The sequence below is a fragment of the Berghia stephanieae genome, chromosome 12 (assembly GCF_034508935.2).
Source record: "Berghia stephanieae isolate SIO BIC M18660-M18661 chromosome 12, UCSD_Bste_1.3, whole genome shotgun sequence".
Taxonomy (NCBI): Eukaryota; Metazoa; Mollusca; class Gastropoda; order Nudibranchia; family Aeolidiidae; genus Berghia; species Berghia stephanieae.
The window spans coordinates 3,723,953-3,747,674 of NC_088371.1; the positions used below are offsets into that span (position 1 = coordinate 3,723,953).

The following is a 23,722-nucleotide window of genomic DNA, read 5'->3' on the forward strand; positions in this document are numbered from 1 at the left end:
TGCTTTATAGAGGCGTTTGTTAACCTTGGTCGTGCATGCAAAAAGACAAAAGTGAATGACTTTAAAAATCTAAAAACAATTTGTCCAAAATGCTGTGTGATGTGCTGATCTTTTTTGTTCTTCTTTTGGTTTAATTGTTTTGATTTTTTGTTTGTTTTTTTTAATTTTTTTTTTTATTTATTTTTTTTTTTTGTTGTTGTTGTTTAAGCTGTCATACTCATTTATACACAATAATAGTTACAGTCCACAGCTTCTAACAGCTTAGCATCCACGTTCATATCTCATTGTTATCTTCTTCTTCTTCTTCTTCTTCTTCTTCTTCTTCTTCTTCTTCTTCTTCTTCTTCTTCTTCTTCTTCTTCTTCTTCTTCTTCTTCTTCTTCTTCATTCTCCTTCTCCTCCTCCTCCTCCACTTCCTTTTCCTCCTTCTCCTCTTCTTCCTCTTTTTCCTCCTCCACCTCTTCCTTTTATTCTTCATAAAAAGTAAACAATAAAAAATAATAAAAAATCCCTTTATTCATCCCATTGGGGAAATTTGTCTCTAGGGTCTATTCCAAGGGAATTCTGGAATACCCCAGGCGTAAGCCGCAGTGCAGCGCCGCAAATTGAGCTAGGGCGAGGTCACACAGAGCAAAAGCGGGTGATCGAACTCGGTACCTTTCGGGTAAGAAGCAAAGATCGTACCGCTGAGCCACGCCGCCCCCTCCTCTTCGTCATCCTCCTCTTTCTCCTCCTCTTCCTCCTCCTCCTCCTCCTCCTCCTCCTCTACTCCTACTTCCATTAAGCTCATTTCATACACAATGCCCGCCATAAAGGTAAAACTTTGGATATTTTTTAATCTTTTATAACTGATATTTCTCGTATGTCTCCCCAGTCCGTGCATCTCGTCACCCCAACAAAAACTACGTTCCAAGAAAAACCAACAGAACTCTCTTTGAAGACTCATGACGCTACTACCAGCAGTCACAACATCAACAACGACGACAACGACAACGACGACAACGACGACAAAAACAACAGCTGCAACGACATCAACAACAACAGCACCATCAACAACAAGTACAACAACAACAACAACAACAACGACAACAACGACCACAAAAACAACAACGACATCAATAACAGTACCATCAACAACATCTACAACAACAACGAAATCAACAACAACAACGCCATCAATAACAGTACCATCAACAACATCTACAACAACAACGAAATCAACAACAACAACGAAATCAACAACAACAACGACATCAATAACAGTACCATCAACAACATCTACAACAACAACGACAACGACAACAAAGACAACGACAACAACGACGACAACAACAACAACGACAACAACAACAACAACGACAACAACAACAACGACAACAACAACAGCTACAACGACCTCAACAACAACAACGACAACAACAACAACGATGTCAACAGCCGCCATACCAATGCCAGTGATCAAACCAAATGATGCGATTGAATCAACAATCATAAACAAGAGAACTAATCATTATATCTTATTTTCCAAACAGTCGAAGATACGTTTGAAATGGGATGGAACTCGTGACCTTTCAAACACGACACCAGCATTAACCATTGATCTCATCTATTGCACCATCACCAGCAGTGACGTCATTGACTCTAACAGTCGTGACGCCATGTTCTACAACAGCCATGACGTCAATATCTATAGACCTGTGACGTCATTAAATACAACAGCTATGACGTAAACTAATATATATATATATATATATATATATATATATATATATATATATATATATATATATATATATATATATATAAAGCAACTGTGACGTCATTGTTTATAGCAATTGTGACGTCAAAAACTCTACGAGCCGATGCAACAAGAGAACAGCAATTGTGATCTAAGAAATATTCTATTATTTCATTTATGTGTGTCTTCCGTATTGGTGAATGTGATGATGATGATGATGATGATGATGATGATGATGATGATGATGATGATGATGATGATCTAGTCAATGTAAAATAAGTAACAAAGACGACAACCGTTATGATAGTAACTGATAATTCTTATTACAATATCTATAGATAGTATGCGGTTGGCTAAGAAACTCACAACATTGCCATCCGGAAATCTAACGGACCAACACACCAAACTACGTGTAACATTGAACGTTAATAGTCTGGTTAATACAGTTTAGTGAGATTTACTCATAAACGCGGATGGCAAAGACCTGAGTGACGTCATCTTCATACTATCTTTAACCAATCTACACGAGATTGTCAAATTGTTGTGTCTGCCCACTGGTAAATCTCGCCATTCATCATTTGTATCAGATAACAATTGGAGTCGATAAAAATAACTTGTAAAATCAACAATTTACCTCCAGGACAATTAAATCACATTTAAATTTGAGCTTTTATATAGCGCAAGATCAACCAAACGTGCTCAAAACGCTTTACAAGGATTCCCCAGCCGACAGCAACACTTAACATGTAGAACGAGACATGACGCCTGTTAGGCTATATTGTAATTCTTTTTTTTCGGACAGAGACAACACTGTTAACGGCCAGGTACTCATTTTACACCTGAGTACGATGAGTAAAGAGTCTTTTCCAAGGACTCATCTATTCGCCGAGCCAGGCTCGAACCCAGGACCCTCCGATCCGAAAGCGAGTGCCATACCACAAGACCTCATAGCCGCACATTTCAAAATCGTTAAAACTCTGTAGTCTGGCATCAACGTTCATTTACAACAAGTTCTGAATTTGGAGCCAAAATTTAGTAATTCTACGAGTTTTTCGTTCTGGCAGGCAGGTCTGTAGTCGTGTGTCCGAGTGGGTAACGTCTACTTATGGCTGTATAGATAGAATGCAGTTGACGTCACTCAGGTCTTTGTTATTGTTTGTTGTTTTTGGCTGAAGAAGGGTTTTGAGCCCGAAACGTTCCGTGTTTGGTATTTTCTTCTTTTTTTTTAAGCTGTTCAATTAATTTTTTTTTTTTACGACGTGTCAACTGGTAGCTTCTGTTACTGTCAGGGATTGTATTTCATTCTCTCCAGTGTGCCCTAAAAAATTGAACCCAAGACTCCTATTTTTGACAATATGTCATGTGCAGCTATGTGGTCTAGTTGTTTGACACTCGCCTTCGGATCGGAAGGTTCTGGGTTAGATTTCCGAGCAGCGCATAGTTGAGTCCTTGGAAAAGGCTCTTTACCCACATTGTCTCACCGTATTCAGGTGTAAAATGAGTACCTGGCCGTTAACAGCGTTGTCTCTGTCGGGGAAAAATTATAATTTCGCCCAACATGCGTCATGTCTCGTGTTGCTGTTGGCTAGGGACCTCTTGTAAAGCGCTTCGAGCACGTTTAGTGGATATTGCGTTAAATAAAAGCTCATGTTTTCGACCATCCCGACATACAACCGTTTTGGGGAGATTGGACACAATTTGTGACGTGTCAGAAATCTCTCCCGAAGTCTTCCTTTTGCCTAGGACGTGTGTTCCGTGTGCTCGTGGCGTACACTGTCATAAACCACATAGACCAAAGCAGATTATACCATAACAGGTTCAAATGAGAACAAACTATTTTATACAGAAGGTTTCAGGATCAAACCACTTCTTCAGCCAATAAGAAAGACAATGAAAACAGTGACACTATTTTGTTAGTCTTACTTTCATGTTTTGTAGATTTTATTTCCCATTTTTCTCTTTCCTTTAGAGTTGTCGTCAAATTACCTAAAATGTTAGCAAAAGCATTTAAAGTAAATGAATTGAATAGGGGAGAAAGGTGAGATGTTAGAAAACTGGTTCCAATCTTATTGGAAGTGTAAAACCAGTCTTCCTGAGGACAGGATCTGACACCAGAAGATCAATTACACAAGGCAAGTAACCAGTCCTCCGGAAAACTGGTTTTACACTGCCAATGAAATAGGAACCAGTTTGTTGACATCACATTTGTCTTCCTCATTCATCCTGACTTAGTTCCAGTTTGACACCATCGGTCACTCAATGAGTTCATGTAATCACGATCAAGCGCCTCACGAGCGGAAGTTTACGGAACGCAGTCGCGTTGTCACGTGAGCCGCAATTTACTTAATTATGCAAAGTTGTTGTTTTTTAAATGTTTGTTTTGTTTTTGTTTCTAATATATTGATTCTATGATTTTAAGTAAAATACCATTTCTGCACGCCATGTCCATAGTACCTACACACAAAACTATGTGTAACTTTTTACCATGCATTAGGAGAATTCGTTTGTCACCACTTTTGTCCCTTAATAGGGAAGAAATGTGTGATGTCAAATTACTGGTTCCTATCTCATTGGAAGTGTAAAACAAGTTTTCCGGCGGACTGAATACAAACCTTTTCTCAATGATTTAGTGTCAGAGTGATGCCATCTTATTTTCTAGTCTAAATAAATGCTGGTCGTCAATAAAGATCTTCCATCCTCGCTCTTTTACGTCACGTAATCCTAAGAATCTGCCTATACATCCTGCTACTGAAACAGTGAAAATGGAGAGACTTCGTATGGGAACAAAAACTGTTTTGTTCTGTTTTGTTCCATACGAAGCTTCTCCATTTTCACTGTTTCGTTGAATTTTCACGATCACCTGCTTCAGACAGCCCTTTGCTACTGAAATAGTTATGTCACCTTTATGTAACCTATTCATTGTTAGTACTCCGAAGGACTGGTTACATACACACTTCCAAGGATTTAGGAACCAGAAAAAGATCAAGTGTGACGTCACGACCTTTCTTTCCTATTGACGTCATCAGCACGCTACCGTACTGGCATAGCCTGTATTTTTAGCTTGTATAGCTTGTATTTTTATTTAGAGTCATAGGGCTCTTAGAGCCAGAATTTATCCAGGTTTTTACCACGTTACACCAAGAGTAGCGATTGCTTGCTACCATTTGGATAGAGCGCTAGTCTATGGCAAAGTACTTTCCACTAGATCTAAAAAGATCCAGCTACCCAATCCCTTCTGGATGGACAAGGGGTCCGAAAAAAATGTTGATTTCTTCATTCAGGGTTGGATATCAGTCCCCTCGCTTGTGTGAAGGGTACTCTATCCACTGGGCTATTGGGGGAGGGGGGGGGGGGGGGGGAGAGAGGAAAACCCCCCGCCCGCACGCTTGGGATTGTCATTGTGAAACAGTTTTCTTTGTTTAGAAAAATAAATTGGACACAGACACGTATGTAAGATAAACATTTAGAAAGGTGTGTGTGCGCGCGCGCGTGTGTGTGTATGTGTGTGGGTGGGTATGTGTGTATGTGTATGAGTGTGTGTTTTACCACCCAAATCGTTTCAGGTGCATGTGCTGGTATGTGTGTATGTAAGTGTGTGTGTGTGTGTGTGTGTGTGTGTGTGTGTTTGTGTCTATATGTGTCTGTGCGTGTGTGAATGTAGATGTGGTTGTGATAATAAAATACCACCCAAATTGTATGTGTGTATGTGGATGTTTGTTTGTGTGTGTGTGTGTGTTTGTAAGAGTTCGTGTGTGTGTATGTGTTTTATGACCAATGAATGTGTAATCATTTGTAACATGTTTGATTGACAGACACCAACCTACACACCTTGGAATTGATGTCATGCGTTTCGTTAATAAACTCACAACATCCGTCAGCCGGATATAACGTACCGACACACAAAATTATGTGTAACCTTAAACGTTTATAGTCTGATTGGTACAATTTAGTGAGAACTAATCACCGTATTAGCTGTCTAAAAACTGAAAAATACTAAATACTAAATTTGTCAACAAACGGGGAAGAAAAGTGTTATGTCAAAAAACTGGTTCCCATTTCATTGGAAGTGTAAAACCAGTCATCGGGAGGACTGGATACACATCTCTTGAAATCCACCTTCTGGTGTCAGAGTGATGACATCTTATTTTCTAGTCTAAATACTCCGAAGGACTGGATACATACACACTTCCAAGGATTTAGGAACCAAAAGAGTAGAAGGGGTGACGTCACGATTTTTTCCCTATTGAATCTGGCACTACAAAAATAAAGAACAAAATACCAAACACCGAACATTTCGGGCCCTAAACCATTCTTCAGCCAACATCAAGCAACAGTGAAAACATAAATACATTACAAATAATAAAATAAAAAAACAGCTGGACGTCACGTGCCGACCATTTCTCGGTCGTCCAACTGGTTTTTAGTCATGTATTTATAATTCCATTATTTGTTATGGTGGTTGTTTTTTCTTGTTTTTTTTTGTTTGTCTGTTTTCTTCTGTTTTTTCTTTTGTTTTGTCTTTGGATTGTTGTTGGCTGAATATGGGCTTGGAGCCCGAAACGTTGCGGGCACACATGTATGTATAAAATAGATTTACAGCATCGTATCTGTTTTGGAAAGCAAGTATATTTATTGTGATAATGGTGTCAATAATTTGTGTAGATTATTATTATTATTATTATTATTATTATTATTATTATTATTATTATTATTATTATTATTATTATTATTACATTATCATTATTATTATTATTATCATTATTATTATCATTATTATGATTATTATTATCATTATTATTATTATTATTATCATTATTATTATTATTATTATTATTATTATTATTATTATTATTATTATTATTATTATTATTATTATCATTATTATCATTATTATTATTATTATTATTATTATTATTATTATTATTATTATTATTATTATCGTTTTTTCATTAATGTTCTTTTTGCTATTCATTATTATCATTATTGTCACTATTATCATAATCACTCTATGAAAAGTCTACAGATAGTAATGATGAGGACGACGATGATTATGGTGATAATGACGACGATGACGACGCCGATGATGATGATGATGATGATGATGATGATGATAATGATAACAAATTATAAGATGATGATGATGATGATGATGATGATGATGATGATGATGATGATAATGATAACAAATTATAAGATGATGATGATGATGATGATAACAAATTATAAGATGATGATGATGATGATGATGATGATGATGATGATGATGATGATGATAACAAATTATAAGATGATGATGATGATGATGATGATGATGATAACGATAATGACACCCATACGGTGTATACCATGTCATTGGCCAAACTAAATTCGAATGCAACGACAAAATATCTACCAATATGCAATGTGATTATTTTGAAATGTCTGTTTGTGTCTATGTGTGTGTGTCTGTGCGTGTGTGTCTATGAGTGTGTGTGTTTGTCTGTGAGTGTGTGTGTACGTTTCTTGATTATTCCAATGAATTCTACATAACTATTACATTGTTGTACATAGTTTTACCTCTTCAGCAATACATTAGTGACGTCATCGGTAGTCAAACGTGAACCTGGTCTTCACTTCCCTTGTTTGTTTGTTTGTTTTTCGTTTTATTTTGTCTTTTGCTGTGGTCTGCTTGTTTTTGTTTTTTTTATTTATTATTTTTTTGTTGTTGTAGTCTTTGATTTTATTTTTTTTGGTATATATATATTTTTTTATTGGTTTTGTTTATTTGTTTGTCATGTTCTATTCTGCTGTTTGTTTTGTTGGGGTTTGTTTGTTTTTTTAATCTTATTTGTCAGGGGATTGAATTGATGAGGGTGGCTGTATTTTTTCCCTTCTTTTCCCCCCGTTTTAGGTGGTTTGTTGTTGATGTCGTCGTCGTCGTTGTTGTTGTTGTTGTCGTCGTTGTGTTGTATTCACTAAATACATCCAATACTAGACGGACTTCCTTTGAGCTCCCATGATGTGTGGGGAGGGGATATCACTCTTATCGTTTCTTCAATCCCCTTGTAATTGGATTCAGTAGTCTGATGTCACGTCGCCCAGCAACGGCGGCCATCGTGGAAAGAAAATCGGTACTTTTTATTCTAAATGCTGGCTAGAACTTTTCATATGTCTTGAAATCAGAATGTGTAAAAGTCAAAACATGATCAGATTTATAATGTTTTTTTCCCCTGGATACGCTTTGATGCTCGTCGGAGAAGTATTTCATAAGGGCGTCCACCATTGTTCCGATAGTTTAGAGCCAGTTACTATGTTACCATGCGTCATTACGAGGGATGTGACGTTTCGACTGTTGAAGCGTATTGTTCTCCTCTTCCAGGTTTCTTTCTGTATCTTTAATGGGATGAGATTTCTTTGTTTTATCCTGGCCCTGGCCGGAGTCCTTGGTTGGGAGCGAAGCAGTCAAATGTTTGATTATAGTATTGAGAGATTATTTTGTCCTCTTGTAAATCGTCTCGATATGTGCTGTCATCGTTTGTTTCTTTATCAAAATATTTTGAAAACATTGAAATTACTTCTCTCCGTCCGTGGGATCCTGTGAATTTGTCTTGATAAACTTTTAGTGATCTCAATCTAAGAGGTTACACTGATAGTGTGCTCTCAGAACCTTCACCTGTTCCCTATTGCTGATCCAAAAAAAAATTGTAAACATAAATTTGAAAAATAAACAAGATTCTTTTTACTTGAGAAATAAGGATAGATTTTCAAAATACATGCATGACATGCGAATAGTTTTTTAAAAAAATTTAATTGAAAAAGTGGCCATTAAAATTTCAGCCATCCATTGACTAAGGGAGATAAACTTGTAAATAAAAGTACAGGTTGAGTGCATTTAACGAGTAGTGTCCCTTGCATTGTTGTTTGACTCATCCGACAAATTTTTACCTTCTTCAACACCATCACCCACTGTTTCTAAACGGGTTTATATCTCGAGGTGATTGAGATGGTAGCGGGTCTGATAGCTCAGTTGGTAGAGCACTCGCATCACAATAATAGGAACCGAGATCGATCCCGAGAGCAGTCGAGTTGGGTTTTTTTTCCTGACCCCCCTGTCTACCTAGCAGTGATCGAGTAGCTGGGTCTGTTAGATCTGGTGGAAAGTACTTTGCGATAGACCAGCATCCTATACAAAGGGTAACAAACAATTCCTATTATTCGTTTCACGCTATAGAAACCGGGATAAACTCCGGCTCCATGGGCCCAATGACTCTGAAGTATTACTTTTTTTGTTTTACTTTGACATCCCTACTGCTCATTATGCCTGTAGGTATGAACTCTACTGGATCGAATCGACACCCCCCCCCCCCCAAAAAAAAAAAAAAAAAAAAAAAAAAAAAAAAAAAAAAAAAAAACCCGTCTATTTGTATTTTTCAGACAGCACTAAGGAGATGGAGAGATATTATAACAAACTTGCTACAAAATTGACTTCCGGAATTAGTTTTTGATTTATTTTTTTTTTGGGGGGGGGGGGGGGGCGGTTAGGGGTGGAGTCTCCCTGAGAGTTCACGTGCTGGTCTTCTATCCCCTATATTATGTTGCTGTCTGTCTTCGCTCTGTTTATCCCTGGTCCTTGCATGGGTCTGTAGTTGGGAGGGAGACAGTCAAATAAGTAGGTACCTTTTTTCTTGAGTTGATATTTTTCTTTGTCAATTTATCATCTCTCTGTTGTTATGTTCTACATGTTATAGTTATGTATGAGTTTTAACTGTTATTTCACCTTGTGAGTATTTTAACGGATCATTCCTAGCTGGAATGTCCAAATAGGCACATCGGTGAATTGCTCGTGAAATCTACTGTTCCCTTTTATGTTGAATCAATCACCTTTGACCTTTGACTTGCTTTGACCTTCAAAGCTACAACTTTGCCTCTACCGTCTTATTTTCACTGGTGCTGAAATGACCTAAAAGTGTCGCCAGCGCTGGAAACCCCCCCCCCCCCCCCCAAATAAATAAATAAATAAAATAAACAGACCTAGGTTTTCCTGGGTTTTATTTTTTTTTTTTTTGGAAGGGGGGGGGGGGGGGGGGGTTGTTTTGTTACAAAATTTTTCTCTTTGTTTTTGGTTATTTTCTGCTGTTTTTGCTTTTGTTTTTTGGGGGGTATTTGTTTGTTAGCTTGTTTTGAGTTTTTCTTTTTGGTTCCAGATTTGGAATTTTAAGATTTAATTTTAGCTGAAAAAATAGTGACAATGTGCTTAAACTTACCCATTCTTGTATTACTCAGGAAAGGATTTCATGTTCAAATTTAATTTCAATGCATTTTGTCAGTTTTTATGGGAGGCTGGATTAAAACGGATTCATGACATTCCAAAGGACCACGTGGTGTTTAACCTGTTTGAATTTTGTAAAACCAGCGGCAAATTTTTGGCAAAATATTGGAAAATTTTGTCATTTTGATGGGAAATTTTGAAATTTTTTATGGCAAAGTTTTGAAATTTTGGGTTTTAGATGGCAAAAAACTGCCACGAAAAGCCAATCTGTTCATTTTCATCTTAGAAACGTTGACAAAATAAGAAAATGGATTGACACAAATTCTACAACCATTTAATTTATAGTTATAGTAAATACATTTGTGATGCGTCCACATGGATAATGAGACAGTTTACTCTAAGGCGTTCCAAGTTGTAAAACTGATGGAATACAGAATGTCCAAAACAGGGTGGCTGGATTAGTGACCCTTTCTTAGCCTACACGACATAGCACACCAGGGCCATCATTAATCTCTCCATTGGCTTCCTGTTGAAGGGAGAGCAGAGTTCAAAATTGCCACAATCCTGTTCAAATGCCTACATATTATAGCACGACTATGGTTAGATCAAAGCTGGAATATGCCAACTGCATATGGTATCCGAAGTTTGAGGGAGACAAAGACTGTTTGGAAAGAGTGCAAAGGAGAGCAACAAAACTTATCACACACCTGAAAGACAAAACCTACTGTGCGAGACTGAAAGAATTAAATCTCCCGACCTTAGATTACAGAAGAAGATGAGATATGATCCAAACATAGAAAATAGTAAAGGGAATAGACAGGGTAGAGGCAGGATTTCTTAAACCAAACAAGAACATTCAGACACGAGGAAACAGCAAGAAATTGGAAAAGAACGTTTTAAAACAAATGAAAGAAGGAACTTTTTTTCATCTAGGATTGTCAATAACTGGAATAAGCTGCAAGAAATAGAAACCACAGTATCAGCAAAAAATTGGAATAAATTCAAAGCAGAGTTGGAGATAAGTAACATCCTAGGAAACAAGTTCAGTTATAAGAATTGGTCCAATCATTGATAGATGAGGAGGAGCGAAGGAGACTACACCAAGTCTAAAAGCTCTATACAGAGGTGTATCCAGGTGGGTATCATATCTGGGCTTCTTGTATTCCATGCCCCTGCTAGACCACTCCGATAGATATCACAACGAACGACTGATTCAGGGTCCCAGGCTAGACCACTCCGATAGATATCACAACAAACGACTGATTCAGGGTCCCAGGCTAGACCACTCCGATATCACAATGAACGACTGATTCAGGGTCCCAAGCTAGACCACTCCGATATCACAACGAACGACTGATTCAGGGTCCCAAGCTAGACCACTCCGATATCACAACGAACGACAGATTCAGGGTCCCAGATGTAAATGACAGCGTACATCTCTAGATGAAAAATCGTTCTATGTCCCAAAGTTATGGAGGAAAAGAGCTCAGCCATTTTAGGAAACTTGAAAACATTCCTATTGAGGCAAGGGGAAGTGTCAGAGTAATAATATTAATAGTAAATTTGTGTTAAATCGTGTCTTTGTATGTGTAGCACCTTGTGTATATTTGTGTTAAATCGTGTCTTTGTATGTGTAGCACCTTGTGTGTATTTGTGTTAAATCGTGTCTTTGTATGTGTAGCACCTTGTGTGTATGTGTTAAATGGGGTCTTTGTATGTGTAGCACCTTGTGTGTATTTGTGTTAAATTGTGTCTTTGTATGTGTAGCACCTTGTGTGTATTTGTGTTAAATCGTGTCTTTGTATGTATAGCACCTTGTGTGTATTTGTGTTAAATCGTGTCTTTGTATGTGTAGCACCTTGTGTGTATTTGTGTTAAATCGTGTCTTTGTATGTGTAGCACCTTGTGTGTATTTGTGTTAAATCGTGTCTTTGTATGTGTAGCACCTTGTGTGTATTTGTGTTAAATCGTGTCTTTGTATGTGTAGCACCTTGTGTATATTTGTGTTAAATCGTGTCTTTGTATGTGTAGCACCTTGTGTGTATTTGTGTTAAATCGTGTCTTTGTATGTGTAGCACCTTGTGTGTATTTGTGTTAAATCGTGTCTTTGTATGTGTAGCACCTTGTGTGTATTTGTGTTAAATCGTGTCTTTGTATGTGTAGCACCTTGTGTGTATTTGTGTTAAATCGTGTCTTTGTATGTGTAGCACCTTGTGTGTATTTGTGTTAAATCGTGTCTTTGTATGTGTAGCACCTTGTGTGTATTTGTGTTAAATCGTGTCTTTGTATGTGTAGCACCTTGTGTGTATTTGTGTTAAATCGTGTCTTTGTATGTGTAGCACCTTGTGTATATTTGTGTTAAATCGTGTCTTTGTATGTGTAGCACCTTGTGTGTATTTGTGTTAAATCGTGTCTTTGTATGTGTAGCACCTTGTGTGTATTTGTGTTAAATCGTGTCTTTGTATGTGTAGCACCTTGTGTATATTTGTGTTAAATCGTGTCTTTGTATGTGTAGCACCTTGTGTGTATTTGTGTTAAATCGTGTCTTTGTATGTGTAGCACCTTGTGTATATTTGTGTTAAATCGTGTCTTTGTATGTGTAGCACCTTGTGTATATTTGTGTTAAATCGTGTCTTTGTATGTGTAGCACCTTGTGTGTATTTGTGTTAAATCGTGTCTTTGTATGTGTAGCACCTTGTGTATATTTGTGTTAAATCGTGTCTTTGTATGTGTAGCACCTTGTGTGTATTTGTGTTAAATCGTGTCTTTGTATGTGTAGCACCTTGTGTATATTTGTGTTAAATCGTGTCTTTGTATGTGTAGCACCTTGTGTGTATTTGTGTTAAATCGTGTCTTTGTATGTGTAGCACCTTGTGTGTATTTGTGTTAAATCGTGTCTTTGTATGTGTTTTGAAGGGTTTTACGGCGCTTGCAACACATTTAGGTCATATCAGTGCCAGTAAAAAGGAAGAAAAACATTCTTGATGTCAAATTAAAAGGATTCGAGAAAAAGTAAGACAAGTGGAAATGATTCAAACAGGGAACGTGTCGATTCCAAGAGCACACTGTCACTATCCGTGTACTTAGTGTGAGATCACCCAGACACCAGCACAAGTCCCAACTAAAAGGAATACACTCAAATGTTTACAAATCATATGTTAAGAATTTTAAAAAAAATAAGAATAACAGTACATAACAGTAGAGAGATGATTTACAAGAAAAAAAATATATCATCTACCAAAACCATAACGATACATTTGACTTTCCCTCCCAGCCAAGGACTCTGGCCAGGGTCAGGACAAAACTAAGTAATCTCATCCCAAGACAAAAGCAGAAATCAACTGGAAATCCGATACAGAAGGATAGAAGACATACAGTAAGTACCTCCCCGCCCACTATGGGAGGTCAGGAACCCCACCCAGTTCTCTTTCCTTCTAGTGTCCAATGTAGAGCAGTTTTGCTAAATTTTCCCTCCTACTTTCTTATACATATTATAAACTGTCCTGTCCATCCCCACCTTCTCATAATGACGTCCTTCCTCCACCCATCCCACAAGGATAGAGCAGACTTATTCATTGTTAATTCTATTTGGCCAGTAGATGTTCAGGAACCTTAGGTTGGAGTGGAGGCATTTTATATGAAATCCAGACAGTTTGGTCTTGCACCAACCCCCACTTCTACAGCAATTTAGATGATAAACTCTCACCGATACTCTAGTTAACTTCTGGAGATTGGTAAAACTGCACCTATTTAAGAGATAGCGTGGCTCAGCAGTATGGTGTTTGCTTCATACCTAAAAGATACGAGTTCGATCACCCGCCACTGCGCTGTGTGGCCTTGATTAAGTCACCTCGCCCTAGCTCAATGTACGGCGCTGCACTGCGGCTGACGCCTGGGTTATTCCAGTCTTCCCTTGGAATAGACCCTAGAGACAAATTTCCCCTATGGGATGAATAAAGGGAATTTTATTATTTTATTTTATAATTTATTTGTTCCAGCACACACCAAGTCTCTAACTGCCAGGACATTTGATTGGGGGAATTTCCTCCTCTGACTCCAAAATCGGGAATTTCCACAGATCCAAGGAAAATGATCACCACTGATAAAATGTCTTTCTCACATTCCGTATGACAAACAAGATTTACCAACAACCTTTAGATAGAAAACACTTCCACATAACTGAATGCCTCATTCTTGGCTATGGATACCAGAGACGGCCTGGATATGGGACACGAGTCACTTTATCATTCCAGGCCAATGACAATAACTTGAGCAACATCCAGTAAGCATGCTCAAAACGCTTTAAGCAGTCCCAAGCTAGCAGCAACATTTAACATGTTGGATGAGGCATGATGCCTGTAAGGCAATATTACAAAGACTTTTAAACAGAGAGAACGCTGTTAATAGCCAGGTACTCATTTTACTCCTGATTGCCATGAGAGAATGTGAGTAGTCTTTTCCAAGGATTCAACTTTGTGCCACCTGGAGTGGGGCTCGAACCCAGGGATCTACTGATCCAAAGGCAAATGCCATACGACCAGGCCACAAAGCCCACAAGCTGCTGGAATCCAAATACCAAAATGACACACAAGGTAACAGATATTGGAATACAGCCAGAGGAGACCCTACTAGCATCACTGACTACTGAATCTGGAAATCTTATTCGTAAATTAACTCACTCAATCCTAACACCGACTATATCCGTAGTTAACCCAGGTTACTTTTATTTATTACATTTTTATGAGACAAATTATAGGCGTAGTATCAAAGCTAATGTTTTTAGTTTTTACATGTTAATGGTAGTTGAATAAAACTATGCACATGCTCATTTTTAATACATTTTTGCCAATTTTGAAAAGTAGCAAAATTTTCTAGGATTGAGTGAGTTAAACAAAAACTCAAAGTACTCAAAGACAAGAATGGAAATTCTTGATAGATAAAAATGTTTAATAGATTACCCATGTATATCATGTCACCTCTCTCTTTTTCTCTCACACACTCCCTCCCTCTCTCTTTCTCTCTTCCCCTCTCCCTCTCTCACATCCCCCCCCTCTCTCTGTCATCTCTCTCTCTCTCCCCCCCCCCCCTCCCCTCTGTCATCCTCCTCTCTCTTTCTCTAGATGTGTAACGTCATACAGACAATTCCCTATTGATGACTCAAACTCAAAGGTCACATCTGCACCAATCAAAACTGCATTTTTTACTTTTATGCTCCTGTTCACATTTTTGACGTCTGTTGTAACAATTTCAATTATACATTTTCTCATTTGTTTCCCTGTCATTTTTTGGGATGACTGATAAATCGACATCACCCTTACGACTTATATCAACAACTTACTGCGGTCCCGAAGATGTCCATATATCCATCCTCAACTGTATCATCATTTCATTGTTATTATCATTATTTCACCACCATCATCATTGCCATTATTATAATCATTATAATCAATATAATTATTATTATCATTATTATTATTATTATTATTATTATTATTATTATTATTATCATTCAATTGCCATGATTATCATCATCGTCATCATCACTGATGACAGGTCTTTTCTTGTTGATGACAGACCTCAGTGGGACGTGGTCATCGTCTTCGTCGTCAGACGCCAGAGTTTGTGACATCAAAGTGGCTGGAAATGAATCTGTTCTCAAATAAGACAACAAACAGTCAAATATCTTCAATAATAAGGCAAGCTTTTTACAGCGATATCTTTATAAAATTATATTTTGTTTCACAGCTCTTGTTTCAGCTTCAAAAATAATTTTGTATGAAGTCATTCAGAGCCATGGGGCCCATGGACCTAGAGTAGATCCTGGTTTCTATAACGTGAAATGGACAAAAGAAATTGCTCGCTACCCTTTTGATAAGACGCTAGTCTAGTAAAAAGTACTTTCCATCAGATCGAAAAGACCCAGCTACCCTATTACTGCTGGCTGGACAGGGGAATCAGAAAAAAATCTCAACTGCACCCGGGATCGATATCTGTTCCTTTGCATTTGAAGCGAGTGCTCTACCAACTGAGCTAACAGGACCCCCTCAGATAATAAATAAGTACCAGTAAAAAGGAAGTAGATAAACCAATCAAAAAGGACAAGAACAAGATCTTGTGACTTATTGGTCTAGTGGGATAGGTCACTGGTTGAATCCTTGGGAAAGGCTCTTTAATCACATTCTCCCAGTGTACTCAGGTGTAAAATGAGTACCTGGCAGGTAACAGTGTTATCTCTGATCACATCTCACAGGAGTCGTGTAACTTGTGCTCCTAAAAGGCTGTATCTGTAAACAATGAGAAGCTGGCAGCACCTGATTTTATGCCAGATATATTTGAAAGTATCAAAGTATATTTGAAAACTCCGTTTTTTTGGTCACATAAGTCGAAACCCATTCACCCAACTGAAAGATGTAGTACAGGGGAAAATGGACGGGAACGAAGAAGGGGAAGACCAAGGTCTAGTTATACAAGGAACATCCTAGAATAGACGGATATGAATGGAAGAGAGTTGTATGATACAGACGTCAACAGACAAAAGGAATGGGCAGACATTTGTCATCACAGAGTGCGGGCAGCCAACGTCAGTGGATAGTGAGTGAGTAAGTAAGTTACAGGAAATATTGTTCTTTTTGAATAAGACTATCCGTATATCCTTTGTGTATCTGACATGTCAACAAAAGGATGTCCTTGATTTCAGGTGTCATTTCTACTCACTAAATGCTGACAGTTGACACGGAGGCTAAAAACAGTCTTTAAAAAAAAAAAAAAAAGAAAAAATTAAACTCCAGGAAAGACAAAAGACAAAACTTGTTTTCTTCACCTTTATCAAGGGAGGTAATTTTGTGCAGTTCATCCCTGCCAGTGCCATCTTTGTCGTCATCTTTATCATTCAAATTTTCTACTTCCTCCTTATCGTCATCATCATCATCATTGCTGTCATCAAACCGTAGATGAAGACTGTCATCTAGGTTTTGTGTGGAATTGGCTGGGGGGAAGGAAGGGGGTGATGAAGGGGGAGGGGGAGAGAAGGGAGAAGGGATGATGAAGGGAGAGGGTAGACAATTTAATAGACTGACATGCCGGTTTTTGGAAAAAAAAATAAAAATCCCAAATTTTGCAAACTAAAAACAGCAAAATTTGCGATTAAATTTCCTAAAAACCCATAATTAATTCATGAAAGAGAAAGGTATTTGTTTCTTTTTAAGGATTTCACGGTGCTTGTAACAAATGTAAGGTCATAACAGCGCCTGTAAAAAGGAAGACAATGAGATAGTAAAAAAGAAACTACGCTTGATTAATTATCTGTCACGTTCTACACAAGCTATCAAATTAAAAGAAAAAAAAATTCTTCTTTTTAAATATTTTAAATAAATTGCTGATTTTGCAGCTGCAATGCAAATCAGTGATATTTTGCGATTTTTTTGCGGCCGCAAGCAATGCAAAAACTGCCATAATTATGAAACACAAGGCTGATATATAAAAAAAAAGGCTGATATATCAAATTAAAGTTGACAATCAACGCATAAATCTGTACAAGACATTTACGAACCACCACTGCAGATGTTTACACAATTTATAGATTCTTCATGTAACACTACACTTATGGAAAAGCAGTTTTGTCCTGTTTGGTGAAATTGTCACCACTTTCAATGTAATCGTGATGAAATGTCTAGAATTTCTGGTGGATTTTCATTAGGAAAAGTGAGTGGAGCGGGCACAGATGTTTTTTTTTTTTGATAATAACAAGAAATGAAGGGAGTAGAAAAGGGACAGAAGACAATAGAGAATAAAAACTTTGCAGCGAACCCATAACCTGCCAGGCAGAGTTGTAGTAACAGTAGGGTCATGGGTTTGAATCCCCATTGCCGCAAAGTTTTTATTCTCTATCGTCTTCTGGCATTTTTCTTCATTTCTTGTTAAAATTTCTGCTGGGAAATCATCAGCTCCACTTTATTCTGTCATTTGTATTTTAAAATGTGTGAATCAGACATTGCTGGTGATAGAACACAATATTTCCTAAAGGTGGAGAGATTTAGAGCAATAGAAGAGATGGCAAGGATGTGGGCAGATGAAGACTCCATCGGTCAAGAGGGGAGGGGGGTAGGGGATCCATCATTTGTTTTTGTTTTTAAGGGTTTTACGGTGCTTGCAACACATTAAAGGTCAAATCAGCACCAATACAAAGGAAGAAAACTGGATAGTGAAAAGATTCTAGATTTACAATTAAAAGGACTTGAGGAATAAGTAAGACAGAGGGGAATGGTTCATAAAGGAAACAGATGTAGATTCCAAGATCACACTAAATGTCTACCCAGACACCAGCACAAGATCCCACTAAGAGGAACACACTCAAATGCTTACATTATACATTCAAAATAACAACTAAAACAATACATAACAGAGAGATGATTTACAAGGAAAAAAATACCATCTCCCAAAACAATAACTGTGCATTTGACTGTTTCCCTCCCAGCCACGTACTACGGCCAGGGCCAGGGCAAAACCAAGTAATTCCATTCCAAGACAAAGACAGAAAGCAAATTGGAAAATAGATTTAGGGGGATAGAAGACACAGTAAGTACCTCCCTGCCCACTATGGGAGGTCAGGACCCCCACCCAGACATAGGGGATAGAAGACACAGTAAGTACCTCCCTGCCCACTATGGGAGGTCAGGACCCCAACCCAGACATAGGGGATAGAAGACACAGTAAGTACCTCCCTGCCCACTATGGGAGGTCAGGAACCCCATCCAGACATAGGGGATAGAAGATACAGTAAGTACCTCCCTGCCCACTATGGGAGGTCAGGACCCCCACCCAGACATAGGGGATAGAAGACACAGTAAGTACCTCCCACTATGGGAGGTCAGGACCCCCACCCAGCATCCAACATTTCACCCACCATCAATTTGTTGAGTCTTGATAATGAAGATGTCTGATGTGTCTTACCTGTCTGATGAGAAGATGGCAATTCATCTACAGTGTTTTCCTTATCACTGTCTATTTCTCTTTGTTCCTTGGGTAAGACATCAGCATCATCCATTTTGTTATCCCCTGTTTCATCACTATCCACGTCTTCGTCGTCGTTGTCGTCGGATAAAATCATTTTTAATCTTTTTCTCCCTTTACTCAATCTCCTTGTTCTCTCCCCTCCTCCATCATCATCATCATCATTATTATCATCATTATTATCTTTATCCCCATCATCATCACCCTTGTGTTTGGTCCATGAAGCGTTCCCATCTACAACTTTGTCCATTTCTGTCTCATGTTCGCTGTCCGACTCCAAAATCCGTTTCTTGGTTTTTCCAGTCAAAGGTGAAGGGTCATCACCTTCCTGCTCAGACTGTCCACCTGTGGACAGATCCAAATTCATGTCACTGTCCGAGTCCGAATCAAAAACCTTCAACCGTTTCCCCTTCTTATCTCCCTTGGCCTTTGACTTCTCTGATGGACTCGACGTTGCCAGGGATTTTCTTTTCACTCCAGAACTCTCTCGATCTGGGTCATCCAGGGAGACAACTCCATTCTGTTCTATCCGGGACTCGGCGACTTCATCGTCTTTCCTTTTCCTTTTATTTCGTTTCTCCTGAATCTTTTTCAACAAATCTTTTCTCTCCTTTTGCGTGGTCAGTTTACCTTTGACCTTGGACTCCTTCCCATCCCCCTTCTCCGTCCTCATCCTCTCCTGTTCCCTGGCCTCGATTTCCGGATCCAAACCCGAATCACTCGTATCCTCATCTCTCTCTTTCTTTCCAACGCCAGGAAAATTAAAAGCCTCTGGCTGAATCATGTCGTTGTCGTCGTCGTCACCATTCAAACTGTTGCCACCATCAGATACAACATCATCTCCACTCATATCTCTAGACTTCCTTCTTTTCACTTTATTTTTATCATTCCTTTTTCTCCCTTTCTTTTCTTTATTCTTCCTTTTTTCTTTCTCCTTTTTCTTCTTCTTCTTCTTTTCAGCTTTGTCTTTATTTTTCTTCTTCCTTTCTTTCTTGTCTGGTCTGGAATTGGACGATTCTCCGTTAATTCCTGCTGGAAAAACTCGTGTCACGACAGCCTGAGCCGATTCGGCGTTTGAGGCAAGTCCCGATTCATCATGGTTCAAACCCTCCACGACGGTTCTCAGATCAGAGGCTGTAAATTCTTTGGGAATTCTCCAGAACATTTCCTGAAAGAAATCAAAAAATGACCCAATGATTTGCAATGCCGTCACCAAGCACGTGTTGAGTATTGGACGGTGAGAAAATTTTTTTGACTTATTACAATAGAATCCTAATAAAGTAAAACTCTTAAAGTCTTAAATAAAAATGAATAAAACAGTTTCAAAAAAGAACAAAATACCAAACACAGAACGTTTCAGGCTCAAAACCCTTCCTCAGCCAACAACAAAAACAATACAGACATAAATACATGAGTAAATTCCAGACAGACGACAGAGATATTTCTTTTCCATGTTTGGTATTTTGTTATTTTTTGAAGCTGTTATATTCATTTATGTTTATGACTTTTTACAGCTTCTAGCAGCCCAGCATCACTTCAAAAAGAGTGCACGCACGATTGTTACAAATGATTCAATAACATAAAATAAAACTCAATGTGCAACCTGTGTTTATATCTATTGTGATAAAAATTACACATAGAAACCTGTTCATTGGCCGGCGGAGTTATCCCGATTGAACGCAGAAAGATGAGGAAGATTTCGTCTTCCATGGCCGTCTCGTTTTCTTCCGTCAGGGGAACCAGAGGAGTGGCGATGCACACTGAAATAGGAAGTAAAAGCCAATACAAAATGTAACCAAATTCGATGCACACTGAAATAGGAAGTAAAAGCCAATACAAAATGTAACCAAATTCGATGCACACTGAAATAGGAAGTAAAAGCCAATACAAAATGTAACCAAATTCGATGCACACTGAAATAGGAAGTAAAAGCCAATACAAAATGTAACCAAATTCATTTCTTTTAGTTCTATACACATTGTTTACAATAAAGTCTGAGTGTAAATTGTAAACACAAACAAAATCCATCAAAACTTGATCGTTGAGTTCACACTTGACAAACTCATAATCAACAAACTACAACTGATTTACTCAGTTTTGCCTTTTAATTTCTTTGTCTAAGGTTGTTCCATACTTTTGGGGTCCTGAAAGAGAGATTTTTCAGCTAGAGATAGTTTACATGTGGGACCATTAATCAGTCGTTCATTTTGGGATCGGAGTGTTTTAGCAGATGTGTACAGAGAGATGAGATGATGCTATAACATTTAGGCCTTGGAACGCCATGTAGTAATCATTGTTATGTTTTATCAATAAAGTTGAATTTGTAGTGCAGCTATGTGGTGTGGTATGTCACTTGCTTTCCAATCAGAAGGTCTTGGGTTCTAGCCTCGCTCAGTGCATTGTTGAGTCCTTAGAAAAGGCTCTTTACTCACATTCCACGAACTCATCTATGTCCTGCTCAGAGGAGGGACTCGAATCCAGGACCCTCCAATCCAAAGGTGAGTGTTATGTTGTTTTTAAGGGTTTTACGGCGCTTGCAACACATTAAGGTCATATCAGCGCCAGTAAAAAGGAAGAAAATGGGATAGTAATAAGTTCTAGAATTGCAATTAAAGCACCCAAGAAAAGGGAAGACAAAGGGGAATTGGTTTAAATAGGAAACGTAGATTCCAAGAGCACACTATCAAAGTACTTAAATTGAGATCACCTAAAAGTCTCATCCATAGACAAGGACAGGTCGCCACTACGAGGGATACACTCAAATGTTTACAAATTATATATAATATGTAAACAAAACAATACAGTGCATAACAGAGAGATGATTTACAAGGAAAAAAAATATCATCTCTCAAAACTCTAACTATACATTGGACTGTTTCCCTCTCAGCTAGAGAATCCGGTCAGGGCCAGGACAAAACCAATTGATCTCATTCCAAGACAAAGACAGAAAGCATGTTGGAAAACATATATAAGGGGATAGAAGACACAGTATGTACCCCACCCAGAAGTCGAGTGTTGTATCAGTAGTCCACATAGCAGTATTGAGCATTCAGACAACCATGGAAATGTGCTATATAAGTGTTTATATTCTAAGGTTTAAACAATAAGATGGAGAATAAAATTGACAATCAACGTACTTCCTTCGTCTCTGTCCTCAGCCACGTTACGTAGACAACTTTGTATCCAAGATATTTGGTCCTTGTAGCCTGTGTGTGTGTGGGGGGGGGGGGGGGGAATTTAGAGAGAATTGACAGGAATGGTGAGGGGGGGGTGGGGGGTTGATTTGTGAATGACGGATATAGGCAGTAGGACAACACAGGACATGCAGTTGAATAAAATAATATATTGTGCTATGTGCGAAATGGACAAGTATGACGATGATGATGCTTTTGGTGATGATTATAATGACGATGATTATGACTAAATAATAAAAGAATAATAACACCAAAAAAAAACAATAAAAATAATGATGATAATATTTTGTTTGTTTGTTGTTGCTTTAGGTCTCTTCCAACACAATTGAGGTTATATGAGAGACCGCTGAAACAAAAAAACAAGCAATCTAACAAAAATAGTACAAATGTAAATCAAAATCATAACCTAAAGATATCATAAGCTAAATTATAAATAACCAAGAACAAACAGGCAGAAGATTTACAGAAAAAAAAATATCCCCTGTCAAAAATACAATCACAAACCAAAGAAGCAGGATAGGCTAGTGAAGAGAAGAAGAAACGACATCACTATCGGATCGTACACCCATGCGAACATCATAGGTATATGATTCAAGGGTGATGCTCCCATCCAACCACCCGCAATGATGATAATAATAATAATAAGAAGAAGAACAACAATAATGTAAAGAATCCATTTTCTTACATGACATAGCTCTGGACACATGACAATGATATAAACTACAACTAATTCTATACTACCACAGTGGTCACATGACCTAAAAAAACTTTAAACAGACAAAGACAAAATATAAAAAAGCTTAAGAGACAATAGAAAGGCTGATTTAGCCGAATACTGATAATAATGTCCATATTTACAAATGGTTTCCACATCCAACCCCCACCCCCCCCACCTCTCCCCCCACTCACCGTTCTCAACCAGTCTCATGATGTAATCTCCGACACCCGACACCGACTGGCGAACCAACAACATGACATCCTCATCCACATCATCGTCACTGTCACCTTCGTGGTAGTCACCGTCATCATCATCATCGTCATCATTTTCATTGCTGTTGTCTTTGTTGCCTTTTCTTGAATGTTTTTTCTTTTTCTCTGATTGTTATAAAAAAAGGGAAAAGTTTGGAAAAAATGGAATTAATGACCAAGTCCAAATGCAAATTACCACAAATATTATGATAAATAAAGAGTTAAATATATATATATATATATATATTTATGAGTGTTGGTGGGTACTTGCAGGTACGAGAGTGCTCGAAAATGTTGGTTAGAGCTAATATAAAATGTGATGTCGCGCGACGGTTCAGTCCGGAAGGTACATCTAGCTGAACTGAGAAAACGGCCATTATATTTGAAAAGTGACTAAAATAGTCAAAATGCGTTTTTTCAATTTTTGACTTTTTAAGGTATTTTTCTATCATAAAATCGTACTTTTTTCATTAAAAACAGTCTTAAAGTATATAAATTTAATCTTTAAAGAGAGTATACCCTGTTTTCACCCATTGAAAGAGGGATCATTTTGACGTTCGTTGAC

The 23,722-nt window shown here is 38.0% G+C and overlaps 2 protein-coding genes across 5 annotated transcripts in view; one reads left to right on the top strand and one right to left on the bottom strand.

The window, feature by feature from the left end:
* Window positions 1-1,355, top strand: part of LOC144957964 (uncharacterized) — an 83,442-nt gene extending 82,087 nt beyond the window's left edge. For both annotated transcript variants that reach the window (XM_078889526.1, XM_078889527.1), the window contains exon 5: window positions 874-1,355. In XM_078889526.1, coding sequence (XP_078745652.1) covers window positions 874-947 — 74 coding nt within the window. In that variant the 3' untranslated portion in view covers window positions 948-1,355. The remainder of the gene's footprint in view (window positions 1-873) is intronic.
* A 14,003-nt stretch (window positions 1,356-15,358) lies between these two features.
* Window positions 15,359-23,722, bottom strand: part of LOC144957965 (protein timeless homolog) — a 56,187-nt gene continuing 47,823 nt past the window's right edge. For 2 of the 3 annotated variants that reach the window (XM_078889528.1, XM_078889530.1), the window contains 6 exons: window positions 23,098-23,283; window positions 22,132-22,200; window positions 20,639-20,754; window positions 18,935-20,162; window positions 16,806-16,970; window positions 15,359-15,634 (listed from right to left, as the gene is read on the bottom strand). In XM_078889528.1, the coding sequence (XP_078745654.1) occupies window positions 15,495-15,634; window positions 16,806-16,970; window positions 18,935-20,162; window positions 20,639-20,754; window positions 22,132-22,200; window positions 23,098-23,283 (1,904 nt within the window). In that variant the 3' untranslated portion in view covers window positions 15,359-15,494. The remainder of the gene's footprint in view (window positions 15,635-16,805; window positions 16,971-18,934; window positions 20,163-20,638; window positions 20,755-22,131; window positions 22,201-23,097; window positions 23,284-23,722) is intronic. The other variant, XM_078889529.1, reaches the window with a different exon arrangement.